This window comes from Onychomys torridus, chromosome 18, assembly GCF_903995425.1.
Source record: "Onychomys torridus chromosome 18, mOncTor1.1, whole genome shotgun sequence".
Classification (NCBI taxonomy): Eukaryota; Metazoa; Chordata; class Mammalia; order Rodentia; family Cricetidae; genus Onychomys; species Onychomys torridus.
In genome coordinates, this window is record NC_050460.1 from 16,550,904 (window position 1) to 16,569,471 (window position 18,568).

At 41.0% G+C, this 18,568-nt stretch overlaps 1 protein-coding gene across 1 annotated transcript; it reads left to right on the top strand.

The window, feature by feature from the left end:
* The first annotated feature begins 3,625 nt into the window (after positions 1-3,625).
* Positions 3,626-17,948, top strand: LOC118569854 (glutathione S-transferase-like). Its single transcript, XM_036168109.1, has 6 exons — positions 3,626-3,712; positions 7,688-7,739; positions 9,672-9,804; positions 13,022-13,163; positions 15,714-15,845; positions 17,778-17,948. The coding sequence occupies exons 1-6, from the start codon at positions 3,626-3,628 to the stop codon at positions 17,946-17,948; spliced, it is 717 nt and encodes a 238-aa protein (XP_036024002.1).
* The last annotated feature ends 620 nt before the right edge of the window (positions 17,949-18,568 follow it).

Here is an 18,568-nt window from a genome sequence, read left to right on the forward strand (position 1 = left end):
ACTAGCCTCCACAATTACAGTTGGTCACCCCTGAATATGAATGAATACTGTATGTTTCCATAGATCATTTGATGTTACATTCTTGCACTAAGTAGTTATTCATAAAAACCCTCTTCAAACTTACAATCAATGGGTTTTTTTTCCAAATATCATCTCTAGTTGTTTATGCTCTACATTTTTACCTTATTCTTTACTGTTTCTTTATTTCTTGGAATTTTAGCAAGTAGTCCATATTACCTTAATTTTTAATAAAAATTTCATATATCCCAGAAAGTAAATACATATTCTCAAATGTATGCATATAATTAAATGTCTTATCCTAGGTGTCCATCTTTTCACTTCTCTCCCCTTTAATCAATGGCATTCTTTTCCCAGTGTTTCAGAGTATCAGTGCTGTTCACCTCCAACACTTCAGCATATAGATAACACTGTGGTATAAGTGAGGAGTCAGATAATTCTGCAAAGGAGATGATATGTGCCACTCAATCTGTGTTGACTTCAGAGATCTGTAAGAGAAATAAGAAAAAAGGGCAGAGAAGATACATGTAGGCAATGAATAATCTGCTCCTGGGTACTGCCTTGAAGGTAGAGACATGACCAGGGGGAGAACAGGGAGAAAGAAGAGAGGGATGTCTTGAAATTTCAGGGCTGTTCCCTTTCAGGCTAAAGAAACACAGCTCAGTAGAAGTGACCTGGGCAACAAATGGAAGTAAAGGGATAGTGGGAAGGCAGGGAGGGAAGCCACAGGGCTGTGGGATGAGAACCAAAGGTCACCCAACCCAGGGCCTCCAATGAACTCTCAGACTTCTGCTCCAGGGCAGCAAAAGGATTTTGTTCTGGAACAAACAAACAAACAAACAAAGCAACAAAACAAAACACTAATGGTGGATCATCTTAAGAAGGCTGATTGTGTTTTTGTGAGAGCGATCCTGGCCCAGGGCCACTCTTCCTGACCTCTGTAGTCCACACAGGCTCTGTTCCTGACAGCTATGGGATTCTCTTACCCCTGATATGTCTTGTTGTCTGAGTGGTTCTTAGCTGGTTTTCCCCATCTGATCTCCTTCTCTGCACTCAGACTTCTTCTTGCAAACCTTGTTTCCATTGCATAGCATTTCCTGGTCTCCCACAGCCCCCACCTCCGTATCTCAGTGGAGAAATGGCCGATTGGCTCTTAGCTTTTAATATTTTCTCTCTTCAGGTCCAACTTATTCCTCCCATATATTCAATTCTCCTAAAGGAGACTTCTCTGCACTAGCACTTTGAAAAGCATACACTTCTTTCTTGCCTTGTACAAGAGTGTTGTCAATGTGAAATGAAGCATTAAGGATGACCAGCAATCTATACTATCTTAGTCTTCATGGAAAATGTATTGAGCTGTACTTTCTTCCTCTTTCATTAATTTCTCATTGTTTTTCTGTTTGCAAACTCCATACTGATGCAGATGAACAGGACTCAGTTGGTCTTTGTCCAAGAGGAATATTGGGTCTTTCTGAGCTATAGAAATTATAGGTTCATCATTGGCTATCCTCTGAAGCTGTGCCCTTGAGCAGAGGGCAACAAGAAATAGAAAGCAGAATTCCCCACAGTAAAGAAGTCCGAGGTGATGTCAATCGGTAGCAGCAGTTGTCTACTATATGAGGACAGCCCGTTCAGGGCTCTAGTTAACTCTTCTGTTCAAACACACATATGACTGACACCGGCAGGGCACAAGCCACTTAGCCCACCCCTATTCTGTTCTCAAATGACAAAACTAAATGCTTGTTCTCACTGCTAACTTTTGAGATGGCTGGTAATGTGTCAACAGATAAGAAAATGGAATTTATGTATTTATGAGTTCAAAGTGCAACTCCAAAGGACTTAGTGTCTTTGCTTCTCAGATACTCAGTGAATTAAGCATTAACTGGGAGAAACAGGAGGTCCACGATACAAGATGTTTAGGTGTACTGTGATGACACTAACTGTTGTCTCACTCAAATGGATGACATGTAATACAGGCATGAACTAGTTCTGTATCTCTTAGAAGGAATGAATCTTGGTTATTGACAGAGAAGAAAGACAAAGGGCTTATATGAAAAACAATATAATAGTCATGATTTACATAGGCTTGGGACTTGAGGTATGCCAGTTTGTAACAATACAGAATGATTGGGTGAATCAATGCAGGTAGTGTGCATATTTACTCTTTTTTGTTTGTTTATTTGTTTTTCAAGACAGGGTTTCTCTGTGGTATTTTGGTGCTTGTCCTGGATCTCACTCTGTAGACCAGGCTGGCCTTGAACTCTCAGAGATCTGCCTGGCTCTGCCTCCTTAGGATTAAAGGCATGCGCCACCACTGCCCGGCTTTTTTTTAACTATTATTTATTCTTTATGGATTTTCACATCATGCATCCTGCTCCCAGTTATCTCCCTATCCCCTCACATCTGCCCTCTGCCCCTGCAACCTCCCTGCCCAAAAAAAACCCAAATTTAAAAGAAAAACCAAAACCCAGAGAAAATAAAGAAACAAAACAATAACAAATCAACAAACAAACAAAAAGATGAAGAATCTTGACATGGAAGCTGTAGTGTGCCCCTTTGAGTCACACAGTTTACCCTTTAGTCCATTCATCTTTTCTTGCAAGTTTTCATTGCCACAAGTCATTGGTCTGGTTGAGGCCTCTGGTTTCTGCTACACCACTGATAGTGGGTTCTCACTGGGGCTCCTCTTAGATTTCCTGTTGCTGTCCTGTGTTGTTGCGATCCTGCTTATGCCAAGGAGACCATTTTCGTCATAAAGACAAAATCCTCCCCCTCCCCTTCCCTTTGCAGCTCTTTTGATTTCTGGCACCCTCTGTCCAGATACCTCAAAATATCATTGAATGTCCAGGATCTATCACCTGGCCAGGTCTGTCTCTCAGGGCCCATGAATCTCATAGTTTATCTTGGGTGACGCAGATGGGCTTTTTGACGTCTAGATTTGTCTATTATTTCAACTTCTTCAAAATGAACATTGGTTATATCTCTGAAAGAAAATTTTGTTTTCCAAACAAAAAGATAATATGAAAAGGGGGCCCTTTGCTTAAGTCTATTTCTTTTTATTTAAATCCCCATGAATCTGCTATTGGCTTCAGAGAACACCATGATTAAGCTATGAAGATTAATGTGGAAAGCAACAAACACCAGCAATCCCACCCTCTCATTCACACTGTTTCTCCAGTCTAGGCTTGTCTTTGTGGGAGGGAGGAGAGGCATTCATACATAAAAAGAGACAGAGGAACGTTCAGAACACTTGATCTGCACCACCTGCCTAGAGGGAGAGGGGTAGGTCTGCCCCACTCTTGATTTGTTTCCATCTGTTGGCTTGCACAGACTTGCCTCCTTTATATTAGTTATTTAATTAGGTTTTTTGGAAAAGTGTTTGAAAATCAGTCCGTGGAGATATACTTCACTGGTAGGGAGGAACAGAGTGCAGGCAGTCTTGGAGCAGAGGGCAGCTTGGTTTATTAGGGGGCAAAATCTGAGCGAAAGCTTGCTTAAGACTTGTGCTTCTGCTCTATAAACTCATTCCCTGAGACTCTCTTTCTGTGTCTCTGCCTGTCTCTGTTTGTCTGTCTGTCTCTCTCTCATTTGTCAGGAATCTTTTGGCATGACTGGGAAGCCCATACTTCACTACTTCAATGGAAGAGGAAGAATGGAATCCATTCGGTGGCTCTTGGCTGCAGCTGGAGTGGAGGTAAGATGCCCAATAGAATTGCTAGCTTTGTTTCCAGGTCCTTCATTGAGCACATACTTGGTTAAAAGTCATAGAAAACTTTATGTTCTTTTAAACAAAAAGTAGCTTTTGACAAATATTCTTTAAATGTTGGGCTGTTGGTGAGTTAGTTTTATGAAATAAGTGTTCAAATCCTGTGAAGACCAATCATAGATATTATGCTCATTTAAGATAGTGTAGGGTTCTACAATATAAGAAGAAAAAGAAAGGTAAGAAGGAAGAAAAGACTTGTTGTATCTCAGCTTTTCTCAGTTCATTCTTTTTTTTTTTTTTCTGAGACAGGGTCTCTCTGTGTAGCTTTGCGCTTTTCCTGGATCTCGCTCTGTATATCAGGCTGGCCTTGAACTCACAAAGATTTGCCTGCCTCTGCCTCCCGAGTGCTGGGATTAAAGGCATGTGCCACCACCACACAGCTCTCAGTTTATTCATATCAGCCCAGTGAGACCATAATATAATTACATTTGCCCAAAGATCATTAAGAAACAAAGATTTAATTTTTAAACACTTATTATTATTATTTGTGCAGGGGAGGCATGTAACACACATATCTCGAGGACAGAGGACAACTTGTGGGAGTTTGGCTTCCTTCTTCCACCAGATCCAGAGATCAAAGCCTGGTTGTCAGGGTTGGAAGCAAGCACTTTTACCCACGGATCCACCTTGCTGGCCTTCTAATAATTTGATTCAAAAGTCTAGAACATCTCATAAAAATGGGTATAGCATACACACCTCTAAACTCTGCACTTGGGAGGTGGAGACAAGAGGATCAAATGTTTAAGGTCATCTTCTCTTACACTGCAAGTTCAAAGCCAACCTAGCCTACATAAGACTCTGTCTCAAAAAACAAGCAAGTAAACAGAATAGCCTGATGTAAGAATATATCATTTGCCACTACAATTGTAACTTTCATATATACTTTAATGAAATTTAAAATTACTAAAAATTGTGTTTTCAGCATATTTTGTTTATTACTTTTTTTGAGACAAGGTCTCTCCTTGTAGCCCAAGTCTTCATTTCTCCCTCTTTAAAAATTAATAACCTTTCTTGATCCTTCAGAATTTCATACATGTTTATAATGAAAAGTGATCATACTTTCCCCGCAACACTCCCCTTCTTAAACATGCCTCCCTCCCAACTTCCTGTCTTCATTGCTATTATTTTCCTTCTTTCCTTCCTTCCTTCCTTCCTTCCTTCCTTCCTTCCTTCCTTCCTTCCTCCCTCCCTCCCTCCTTCCCTCCCTCCCTCCCTCCCTTCCTTCCTTCCTTCCTTCCTTCCTTCTTTTTGTAAACCATTAAGTCCAGTTAATGCTGCCTGTATCTGCATGGCTATGGGGCCACCCACTGGAGCACAGGGAAATCCACCAGTAGCTATACCTTGTAAAAGCACGATTCTCCCTCCACCATCTGTTGCCAATAGCTCCTCAGGAAAAGTCAGGGCCTGGAGAGCACTGCCTCCGACTGTGCTGGAATTGTGTCTGGCTCGACCTCGTGTGGCTACTGTACAGGTAACCACAGCCGCTGTTGGTTGAAGAGTGTGAGGACCACTTTAACATCCAGAGGACAGCTTTTCACAGTATTTCTCCCCAACCTCCCATCCTCTGGCTCTTACATTCTACCTCCTCTTCTGTGATGTTTCCAGAGCCTTGATGGTGGTGGGGTTGATGAAGATGTCTCATACAGGGCAGAGCACTAGAGGTTTCTCTGACCAAGGTTGAGAGTGGCCCAGAAGATGTGGGTATAAACATGTATTTTCAAAAGGAAATTTGATAGCATGGCCAGCCAGCAAAATAACAATATCAGGTTCTACCCCTGGGCCTATGACTGTCCCAGTCATGTGCTTTTGATTGGGATTATACCTCCAGGCATGAGATTCATTCCTGTAGAGCAGGGCTCAGATACAATTGGAATGCAATTAGTTACCCCAATAACAGTCATGCCACTATTGGACTAGTACTATTGATGCCTTTTCTTCCCTAGAGGCTTGTATGCCATGTTCTGGGACTATAGAAGCTGACTAGCAGGGAAGAAGCTTACAAGTGGGTTTGAAATTGATTTCTCTATACTCTGTAAACAAATGTGCCATGTCCTCAGCAGTAGAGTTTTAGCATATAGTTATGGTATGTAATCAAAAGGAACGATAGCCTGTGTTGTTTTAGAGACCTCTGAGGCCTCTCGACCAATAACCTTGTTTTGATTTACAGAAGCCTTTTCATTTCATGAGATCCTATTGGTTGATTTAGGTCTTATTTCTAATTGCTACTGGAGTCTTATTCAGAAAACCCTATTGTGCCTGTAAGTTCAAACATACTGTCTTATCTCCAAAGGTGAATGATTAAAGAGCTTTCTTTAAACTTATGGACAGCCCCAGGGTGTTTTAACATAAAAAATAGCACGTATTCCTGGAGACTGTATATTCTGTCTCAGCCTTAACAGTGGGAACCAGGATTTTTGTTCTCTAGAAATGGAGATGTCTTTTTAAAAATTGTGTGTGTGTGTGTGTGTGTGTGTGTGTGTGTGTGTGTGTGTGTGTGTATGCCATAGTGTTATGTGTTGTTAGAGAACAACTCTTGGGAGTTGGTTCAGGTTATCAAGTATGCCACTAAGTGCCCATCCACTGAGAAATCTTACCAACATACTCCCTGCTTTTTCCTCCAGCATTTTCAGAGAAGGTTAACTGAGGGAGTGGGATCTACCCAGAATGTAGGCAGCAAATGTGGACTGGGGTTCTAGACTGAATATAAAATAATAAAGCCAACTGAGTGCCAGCATTTCCTATTCTGCCTCCTGATCCAGGAAGACATAAGGAGTCCCCACTTTCTCTATTACTAACTCTGCCACACCTTCCCCAACATGGAAGACTGTAGAGCAAAATAAAACTAATAATAAAGCCAAAAATCCAGTAGGACTGTCATCTCCAGCTCAGTTAGCATAAATCTGTCTTGTTAGTCTAGCCTTTATATTTTTACACTTTTATCTAGATTCCCAACCTGTTCTTGTATGCCTCTGAGAAGAATTCATTTCGGTGACTCCTTTTCTATTTCCTTCTATCTTTTTCTTCGTATACTCGATATTATGTTTTTTTGATATCTAGCCATGTAGAATTGGATAGAGTGATAGATGGAGAAAGAGATATGGAGTATATGTCTGTGTGTAAGAGAGAGATGGGTTAATAATACTTTAATAACAGCTTTTAATCTTATTTTTGTGGATTCTTTCTTTAGAATATGAAATTATATAAGACATGCATAGCAAATAAAGTGAACTCAGTACTTATCCATCAAAAACACTCTATTTTAGGAAGCAATAAATATTTTTAAATACAGTTTTTCTATAAAACATTCTATAATTTGCATAAAAGTTTTGTTAATATTTGAAGAGAACGAGAGGGTAGGTTTTTGTAACTGTCTACGTTTTAAAAGGTGGTAAGGAAAAGAAAAGAAAAAAATGCTGGGTGGCAGTGGCACACGCCTTGAATCCCAGCACTTGGGAGGCAAAGCCAGGCAGATCTCTGTGAGTTTGAGACCAGCCTGGTCTACAGAGCAAGATCCAGGACAGGCACCAAAACTTCACAGAGAAACCCTGTCTCAAAAAACCACCAAAACCGCCCCCCCCCAAAAAAAACCCAAACAACAACAACAAAACCAAACAAAAAAAGTGGTAAGATTTCCTGGAACCTTTAATCTAGCTGTTGGATTTCAGAGTTCAAGTCAAACTTGTCTTCAGGAATCAGAAATGATAAAGACAAGCTCACACCAGTTTAAAACCCTCTAAGTGTTGAGGAATGCTGAGTCAGGAATCCTGCCTGGTATACTTAATTAAGGTCCTGGTCAAACAGGAGACTAGGCCATTTAATACTATTCAACTTTCCCATGCCACCTATAGCAATAATAATAAACAACATATTCTTACGTTCTTTGTTCTTTGTCTCGTTCTTTAGTTTGAAGAAGAACTTTTTGAAACCCGTGAAGAATTTGAGAAGTTAATCCGAGGTGAGAGAAAACCGTTTCCACTCCCAGTATTGCCTGAGACCAGAGATGGTCATCCGCTCTTGTGAAAGGGCCCTCTGCTCCTCTCTCTAGTATTCCAAGAGAGCAGTGGAAGTCATGTGCACATAACTACCAGGATCCTATTTCCATGTAAGGAAGGCGCCACCAGGACCTTGCAAGTAGGAGGAGCACACCCCCAACTTTCTAAGTTGTGATAATTATGATTCTCACCCTTTCCCCCTAATTTGAGGAGATGCTTTCTGCCATTGCTTCACATGGGACTGCCCTGCGGTTACTTTTCACCTTTCCAGGATATAGGCTAACCACATTATTTATTTATTTTTAAGATTTTTTTTTTTTTTGGCTCTTCGAGACAAGGTCTCATGTAACCTAGGTTACATGAACTCATTATGTAGCTCAGCATGACCTCGAACCCCTATTCTTCCTACCTTTATCCCCTGAGCGCTGGGATGACAGATGAATGCCACCCCACACAGCTAACACCTTTATATTAAATTCTCTCTGCTAAAGTAAGTTGTGTGATTCAGCGTACCTGTTAGATCCTAAATGATGAGAGGAGACTAGCCCAACCCACCCAACTTCAAAGATTATAAATAGAAAATGCAGAACAAGCCTCACAGTTGCCCTTACTGGGTGGATGTGTGGGGAGCACAGAGGGATGAGGCAGAGACAGAGACAGAATTCTTTCTAATCAAAGAACCATTATCAGCTTCTCTTTCTTATCTAGTTGTGATTTCTTGGATGGTTTGTTTTGCTACAAAGCATCTTGGGGAAGTTAAAAAAGTAAGTCCAAAGTAAATAACATCACCCAGATGGGAGATCACTTGTAGGAGGTGTTGTCTGGCAGGGTGGTGGTGGTACACGCCTGTAATCCCAGCACTCAGGAGGCAAAGCCAGGCAGATCTCTGTGAGTTCGAGGCCAGCCTGGTCTACAGAGCTAGTCCAGAACAGGCTCAAAAGCTACAGAGAAACTCTGTCTGGAAAAACAAAACAAAACAAAACAAACAAACAACAAAAAAAATAGGCATGCAGTGGTAACAGATGATGGGGCAGCAGGGAGAGTTTTATTGGTTGGGGGGGCGGTCTGGAAGCAAGCAGAGGATGAGGAGAGAAGAAGAAAGAGAAGAGACAGGAAATGGGGAAGAGGGGAGGTGCAGATACGACCTCCACCTCATGGGAAAAGAAAAGGAAGAGAGAGGAAGCAGGCAGGACCCGCCTTTTATGAGGGTGCAGCACATGTGCAGAGAGATCACAGTAGCAATGAGCACATGATGCTGCCTGGAACCCACCTATGCGCTGGCAAGCACATGCGCACAGGGATGATGCACCCTATTAGGTCCCCCAAGTGATGGGTCTGAATGCTAACAGAAGGTAAAAGCATTTTCAGTAAGAGTAAATTTCAAGACAGTCTTTCAGTTTAGAGTGAGGGTCAATATTTACATGTGTTCTCTGAAAAGCAATGGTGTGTGATAGAAAGATTTCATCAGTGGTATAGCATATGACTTCAGGAAGCAACCAGATGTGGAGGAGGGGTGGGTAAGAAGGCTGAACTCAGAATTACAACAGAGGATGCAGTCAGAATTCAAAGGTAAACTGTGCCTAAATGAGTGTCATAGCCATAGAGAAAGAGACTTACGGAAGTAGAGGGAACATGGGAGCAAAGGAATGCTTTGTATCCACATGTATCCAAAATGCTCCCAAATATCCAAAAATAGACCCAAAATGTCATATATCATGTTTTATACTCAATATAATTTTTGGTTAAAGAATACATATTTTTCCTCTTAGTTTCTAGAAAGTACTTTGACAAATGGATTATATGGTCCTATTTCATAAAGCCTTTAGAATGAAAGGAAATGTAGTTACCACTCTGGAGACCAATACATAATTTAGCTTCCCATTGTGTATTTTAAGGTGGAGCCCTGATGTATGAACAAGTGCCCATGGTTGAAATTGATGGAATGAATTTGGTGCAAACGAGAGCCATCTTAAGATACATAGCTGCAAAGTATGACTTGTATGGAAGAAACCTGCAAGAACAGGCCTGGTACAAAGACCATTTGTTACTTAGAGCAAGAGCCAAAGAAAAACAACAACAAACCCCATCCACAACCAGAACGCTAACATTTAGCATCATTAGAAGCCATATTCATAATGTAGTTCTTGATAGATTGTTACAAAGCCTACTTTTGCTTTTGTTCTTGACTGGAAGAATCCATTATAACAAGTTCCAAAGAGAAAGAATGTCATGATAGGCCCCATTCCACAACATTTACCTTCAGCAATAATTAATTTGGATCATTACTACGTTTTTTTTTTTTCTAGTGGTTTGTTTGACTTTCATTAGTAGAGGGAGTGAGCTATGGTCTCATGAATCCATGTTTGCCTCTATCATGTAGGAATGGTATACAGGAATCTATCACAAGCACACTGACTATTTCAGGGGCGGGACTCACTTAACCCTGTAAACCCAAGGCTGGAAGTGGTTGTAGGAAACCACCTCTTCAGATCTCTGCTTACACCAGCTGCTCCGCCCCCAGCCTCACCCCGCCCCTGGTCTCTTATCTTTCAAGCATGCATTAGGCCATCTATGATTGGTAATCCTACCTCTAAACTCCAAGCTTGTCTCTTACCTAAAAGTTAAAGCAGCAACTTTAAGTTGAAAATTATTGTGTGTATTTGATAAACACTATTGGGGGGAAAAACAGTCCCTTAATACTACATGAGGTGTATTTTAAATGAATTGGTCGGGACATTGTTTTATTTCAAATTGCATTTTAGGAATGTCCAAGAAAACTGACGCAGGGCCAATTTTTATAGAGTGTTCTAACATTAAATATTCACTGTAAGCACTGCCCTTTTCCCAGCAGTCTTTGCTAAATTTTCTCTGACTGTTTTGCTGGGGTGCAGTTTACTGAGTTCCTCTGTCTTTGTGTTTTTTTTTTTTTGTTGCTGGCTGCATTTGGAGAGATTACCAGATTCAGGGTCTAGGATGTGTTGCTAGACTATTACTGCTGTCCCTCTACGAGGAAGTAAAAGACACTGTCTGTGTATCCATCTTTAATGATACTAGTAGCTATTGGTGCTCAATGCTATTGTCTGTTCCACAGTTTAGAATATTTGGAATATTTGGAATAATTGTATTTAAAAAGGCTTTCCTCATTTACTGTTTAGTACATCGAGGCATAGTTTCCTATTAGAAAAGAGCACTGGGTCTTTTGTTTACTTGTTTTCCACAAAATGAGCTGGTTCACCTGTGTTCTGTAACAGTGACCAATTTTTATTTTATTGTTTTACATATTTATCATTTTAGCGCCACCATGCACCCATTCCTTTAAGCATTTTTTTTGATATATTTCATTTGATAAGATTCATTTCAGTTGTTATTCTCGCTTATGTTCAAAACATCCTACCATTGGCCAATGGGACCAAGTGACTCTTCAGAATATTTGACATTACCATAATGGCCCCTGATAACTCCTCCATATGTTTACCTGATGGTCCAGATCATCCCTGGGCATCTCTTGTTCCAGATATGGACTCAGTCATTTCTCTGAGGAGCTGCTGTTAATTTTAACACAAAATAGTTTTAAAGTAGATATGCCATAGAATTAATGTGTGTAAATTGAAGGTGAGTTTGTAATTTATTCATAGTGATTACATTGGTCCTGACACTCTGAGTAATCTATTACAGAAGAGTCACTCTCTCAGATCTGTGAGCTGATGTCTCATTTTGGTAGTCCTCAGACTTTCTCATGCAGTGGTGCTTTCTTAATTCTGGGCCTTGGGCTGGGGGATATGAACACATGGGCAAGGCCAGGCATTTCTTTCTCTTTCCATGTGGCTGGATGAGGCTTCCTCAAATCCTGAGATTCTTAGTGTGGACTTCTTATAATGAAGCTAGCTGCCCTTAGAGCAAATGTAAAATGATAATCTGGTGAAAACTGCAATACCTCAACCCTTGCTTTTTACTGTTCATTGTAGTCTGTCTCTGAGACCCATTGCAATTTAAGGCAGAAGCAAGAAGAATGTAAGACCATCTTCCAGACACTTGGTGCTATCCCAGGGCAAAGCTCCAGGACCAGAGGTTCAGAAAGACCAGAGATTCACCTTAGATCAGGATAGAGCCATATCGTGGAACCCCAGGGATCTCTTCACTGTGCTTCAGAGTCCATTTTTCCATTCATTCTGGCAAAATAGTGTGTTGTGTCCCCTTTTCCCTAGCAGCCCATTGGCCCCCTGTCCACGAGGACAAAGTGGAGACAGAGATCTTTGTTTGGCCTGTGAACATGGTGGAAATAGTCTTCAAGAAGACAGCTTCAGTGAAACAACTCAACTCTATTCCAGAATGGAAACAGAGGATGGAGACAGAGGCTGGGGCATCACCTAATTTGCATTAAACAGCATGTTCCTATCTTGAGGCTTCTAGCACAATGTCTAATTACCATATGGGCAACAGGGGGAAGCTTCTGCAGGAGACTGTGTCAAGAGTGATACTAGAGATAAGTCAGGCATCTAGGCCTAGAGACATTCTCCAGATAGGGTTGGGTCAAGAGCAGAAAGCCCCCCCCCCACCAGGGAGAAGAAGTCCTCCATGTGGCTGAGCTCAGAGAGAGCTGCCAGGCTGTGATAGACTGCAGCCTCTCACCAACAGGGACTCCCAACAGTTGTGGGTAGCATCAAGTAGAGACTTGTGGAGCAAACTCTGTGCCCTTTAAAATGCTGTTTTGAGTAACTGAGAATCTTGGGTCCTCATGGAGAGGTTTGGACAAGACAGAGGCCCCTAGATTCCTCTTCTTCTAGATGTATACTGTATTTAAACAGACAAGTGTCGTAAACACCATATTTACTCAATATATTACTTTACTGTTACTTTAATACTTTGTGTTAGCACATTGTGTTTTATTAATAGTGGTGCTGCATAATTAATGTGAACATACATGTAATTGCTCAATCACTTTGGTGCTGTAATTCCTCTTGTTTCCCAGATTAATTTGGAGGGCAGAGTTTAGTTACATAGCTCAGGACCCTCCCTACTAGGATTCCAGGCTTGTACCACTGCCCCTGATGTCAGGTTGAGCTAAGTTAATATCCTCAAGGAACCATTTGCTGGTATAAATACTTGACTGGAGTTCATGAAACAGAAAAGTAGACCCCCAGTAACCAGGCAGGTGAGATAGATACTATATAAAATGTGTCACTGGTCCATAAAGTGTTCTTCCTTGTATTGGTAACTCTTCTGTAAATGATCTCCCTTTCTCTAGGATTGATATGTATGTAGAAGGCTTGAGGGACCTGAGTGATATGATTATGTACTTTCCACTCTCTCTGAGGGAAGAGAAGGAGATAAATCTTGAATACATCCTCCAACGAGCCACGACAAGATTCTTCCCTGTTTATGAGAAGGTGAGCAACAAACTTTGGCTGTTTTATAGCTTGCATTCAAGAGAAAAAAAATCGAATAAAATTGAAAACAGAACCTCCTTGGTGGATGAAAGATTGCAAACGTTCTGTGAAAACTTGGCACTCTTCCCACACTTGTATGAATCTTCTTTTTTCCACTGCGATTTTCTCCTTATTGGATCCCTTTACCTTCCTTCCTCCCTCCCTTCCTTCATCCCTCCCTCCCTCCCTTCCTTCATTCCCATTTTGTGTGGGGGCATATTATGTGTGCTCATGTGTGTATGTGTCTGTATGAGTATGCAGATGTGCACACCTATGCATGCATACAGAGGCCAGAAAAGGACATCAGGTGTCATCCTCCATCACTCTGCACTTAGCTCTCCTTTGAGATGGGGTCATCCCTGAACCTAGAGCTCTTGTTTTTAGTTAGACTGGAAGCCAGCAAGCCTCAGTGATATTTCTATCTCTACTCATGTCAAAGCTGAGTTCACAGCTTTGGTACTGGGAGCTCTGTGCTTATTGTGGGTGCTGGGATCCCAATTCCAGTCTTCAAGAGGAAGCACTCTTAACCTCTGAGCCATCTCTGCAGCCCTATGGAAGTCTTCTGGATTCTGGTTTGTTTTTAAGGATTTTATCAATAGCTCCAGTACTGTTTGTGTTTTCTGGTACTGATAGATTCCAATTGTCTTATTTAAGTCTGAAGTAACAACCTACATTCTACACAAGATCCTCCAGGACATCCCACACTAGGGGCATGAGGAGGAATGTGATTTCTCAAATGTTCTGGTCAGCACCAGAGTTTTATGAAGATCATAAGGTTAGCAGGACTCCATGAGTTATATGATGGCTTAAAAAGTAACACTGTGTTTTGTTTCACATTTTTCACACCTGCAAAATGATTCCTGAAAAGCCTGTGCCTTACACACGCATTTAAAGTGGCATCCCTAACTCCAGGCTGGGTGGGTCTTCAGTGATGCATGCTCTTTCTTCCAGGTGCCTCTTAGGTACAGGTGTGGAGGAAGGATGAGGAAAACTTGACTCTTGCTTTTAAAAAAAAGTCAGATGCATGTTCTGAACCTACTGGCAATACTGATTGCATTATCTTTTCTGAGTTGGGTGACATGCTTAGAACTGAATAATTAGCATATACATTTAAGTGTATTGCTCATGAATATATATCATGCATATTATTTATAACTGTGCCTTTGTCACAAATTGCAGGTACCCTACCTTCCTAAGTTATAGTTTTCTCTTAATATATTTAGTAAGTTTTCAGTCTTTTTGACCAAAAATGTACCACACTATAAATACTACTATATTCTTCAAACTTTCTTAATACAAATTCTTTCAAAGGCATTTAAAGTATATCCATCTGTAATTAGCACATGATTTAAGATATTTTGTCTTCTATTTAATATTTAAGATATTTTAAAAAATAGTGTCAATAGCACAGATAGTCAATGCCACTATTTCCATCTTATTTTTCATTTTGTGCTTCTGATAGAGATAAGACCTACAATAAAAACCTTCATGCATGCAAGGCTTTATCCGCAAACACTGCTATTTCAGTTTCTTTCCCTCTATAATACCATGAAGCACAGAGGTAACACTCTTGGATAAAAGAGGTAAAAGTATAAAAATTTCTAACAACAAAGCTAGTAGCAATGATTATTCATCTCTTCTGAAGGCCGAGGATGGGGCCATATGCATTTTGCAAGCACTGCTTGTTAATATTAATTTTTTTTTTAGCTGAGGATCAAACCCAGGGCCATGTGCTTGCTGGGCAAGTGCTCTACCACTGAGCTAAGTCCCCAACCCCATAATATTCATTTTAATTCCAAGAAAGAGGTGTTATTATCACTCCCCTTATAGATGAGGAAATCCAAACTTAGAATAACTTGACCAATGTCATACAACTGGTAAAAGTCTATACTTACACTCACAACTCTATAAATAAGTATCACATATCCAAGTCTATAACAAGAACATGGACTTTTGGGCTGGAAGATATATTAGTTACACCAATTCCATTTTTTTCATTTTTATATTCAATCAATTTTAAATCAACGTGACATGAAATGTATACATGTTTTGGAAGAACACTTGCTAACAAAATTTAGGTTTATGTCCCTAGAGGGAGACATTTACCCTGTACACAGGGAACCTTCTAAAGAGCAACACATTCAAGGAAACTACTTAGAGATGGGGTGAGGATAGACTGTTGCCACACACCCAGGAAAGCCACCAGACTAAGGTGCTGCATAACTCACAGGGTAGGCACAGGGAGATGAGATGAGAAGGGAGCAAAGAGGGATGGGTATGAAGTGTTTCCTGGGTTCAGGTGACAGGAGGGTTTAAACTAAGATGAACCCAAAGAGATTTGGGATAAGGCTTAAGATTGGGATGAGGCTTAAGCTCATGTTGTTAGCCGGGGACAAAACCGATTAACAAACAGATCTAACTTCCCAAAAGATCTTCTGCCATAACTAAGAGCACTTAAATTTTTGAGATTGGCCCTCCCCTTCTGCCTTCTCCACCCTAACCACCCTGCAGGCCCTAAGAGACAACCGGCAAGATTTCCTTGTGGGCAATCGGCTGAGCTGGGCAGATGTGCAGCTCCTCGAAGTCATCTTAATGGTTGAAGAGTGCAAGGCCAATGCTCTTGCAGGCTTCCCTCTGCTACAGGTAACACTATCTAACAGTTCCCAAGGACTTCAGAGAGAATGAATGGGTGTTATTTCTTCATTCCTTCACTCAGTCATCCATTATCCTTGAAGAATTCACTTTCATCTTGATGCTTCATCCTGTGCTAGAAATATAAAGATGCCATCATTAGATACATCTAGTCTAGAAAACAAGCACACAGGCAGGTACCTTTCATCCAATGTGCTCAGTTAAAAACATGGGAAAGCAGGTAAGGCCAGCTCAACCATCTCAAGGACCTGAGGGAGACTTCTGTAGGAAGTGAATCTCCATGACTTTGCCTGGCATGAGGTAGAACCTTAATAAAGGTGCTTTCTGAGCTGGTGCAGTGGTTCACACTTGGAGCTGTACCACTGTAGAGACTAAGGTAGGAGGGTCTGGAGTTCAAAATCAGCCTGGCATGCAAAGCAAGATCCCTTTCTCAAGAACAAACAGTTGCTTTCCTCTGGGGGCAGGGGGCGGGGCAGGTAAGACAATGTCAGGTCACACAGTCATTTCTTAACAACAACAGTGACCACAGAGGAAGCTCATCTTCCCTCCACTGTCCCAAGAATCAAACACATCTTCACTCACTCATTTAGTGCATCCTCAGAGTAAAGAGACAGGACCTGGAGGTTAGGAACCTCTACATTGTGAACTGGTAAAAGGACTAGGACTCAAAGTTTAATCTGATTATACAACTATCAGATAAATAAATCCCAAAATCTGTCATTTTAAAACTAAACTTAAAATATTCGAGACTTACTACAATTCCGAAGCCTCATTTTTTCACTTCATATTAGTGAAAACTTACTTGAAATAGCTATTTGGTTCACTCCCTATTTTTTCAGAGTTGCCTATTTTATATTTCTGAACATTTCCTGATCATATATAGCTCTGTTGATTATCTTAATTAGTGAAAGCCAGAAGCCCCTACTATGTGAGAGAGAGCTACACAAATGAGAAAGCATCCATTGTAGAGGTTTATGAGGCCACCAAAGTTGTTGAAAAGATCACACAACAGCATGAAAACCACTGATGGCCTAAGAAATCGAGGACTCCCCTAACTTTGGTCCTCACTGTGATGCTCGGATGTTGCTCTTACAGATAATACGTCAACAGCGGCATTACATGTGTGGGCCTTTTCACATTTAAGACATTAAGATAGAATTTTTTTTTTTGAGACAAGGTTTCTCTGTGTAGTTTTGGTGCCTGTCCTGGAGCTTGCTCTGTAGCCCAGATGGGCCTGGAACTCACAGAGATCCACTTGCCTCTGCCTCCCAAGTGCTGGGATTAAAGGCGTGTGCCACTGACACTCAACAGGATATAATTCTTAAAATGAGATCAGTTGGTTACAGCTTATGAATATTTTTGTTACTCATAAAAATATTGCAACTTGCATTGTACAAGAGCAGTATCATTTGGCAGTGATAGACAATGTAGGAAAATTCCAGTATCCTTATCCTTTCCCACAGTGTAGAACACAAATTTTGTTTCTTTTAAAATTTGCACACTCTCACATATACCTACATACACACACTCTCACATACATACTCTCTCTCTCTCTCTCTCCCTCTCTCTCTTTCTCTCTCTCTCTCTGACACACACAGACACACACACAGACACACACACAGACAGACACACACACACACACACACACACACACACACACACACACACACCAAGTGCTGGAGAAGGTCAGGAAAGGGTGTCAGATCCCCTGGAGCAGGAGTTCCAGGTGACTTTGAACCACCTGATGGGAGTAACAGAGCACAGTTCCTCTGAGAGAGTGGGAAGCTTTCTTAACCACTAAACCATCTCTCTAGGGAATACAAATTTCACACATTTTTTTCTCATTTGTAAGAACATGTATCTCTCCTTTGTATTTATCTTGCTGCATTATTTTCTCATGGAGTGTTGCCTTTTACATTGTAGGAATTCAAGGTCAGAACCTGCCAAATCCCTACAATTAACAGATTTCTCCAACCTGGAAGCCAGAGGAAGCCTCCATTGGAAGATGAATCCATTGGGACTGCAAAGAACATATTCAAATTTGAACAAGGCCTGTTTCTTAAAAACATGAGCACTATAGTAGCTGAGTATTAACAGACACAGAGACCCAAGTAACTCAGTAAATACGTCACACTGTGTTTGTATCAAAGACCAGGAAATCATCCTTGAAGCCATGTCAGTAAAGAAATAATAAATATGCAAAGAAATAAACTACTGGAGACTTACCAGTAAGTCAGAAAAGCTAACTCCTGTTTGAAATAACATATGCCACCAAGAATGAGTACAGGAACCAAGTAGGGGTTCTCTGCATTCTGTAAGTGCTAGAACAGACTTATATGTAGTGAGTGGAAGTCAAAGTGTTGTTGCATCAATCTTAAAAGGATTTATTAATTAAAACTAACCTGGAGCTAGGTATTGGGGTGAATGCTGGAAGATCAGAGAAGCAGAACATGCCACAGTCACTTCACCTTGCCAATTCCTCAGCTGATCCTGTTTTCTCAGACTGGAAGCCTCTGTGTCCTCATCCAAATGGATCCCAGCTGAACTGATTCTTGAAAGCCTGAAAGCTTAACCAGCCAAAAGCTTCTAGTTTCTGGTCTTCATGCCTTATATACCTTTCTGCTTCCTGCCATCACTCCCTGGGATTAAAGGCTCACTTTCTGGGATTAAAGGCACGTGTCACCTGCCAGGCTGTTTCCAATGTGGCCTTGAAC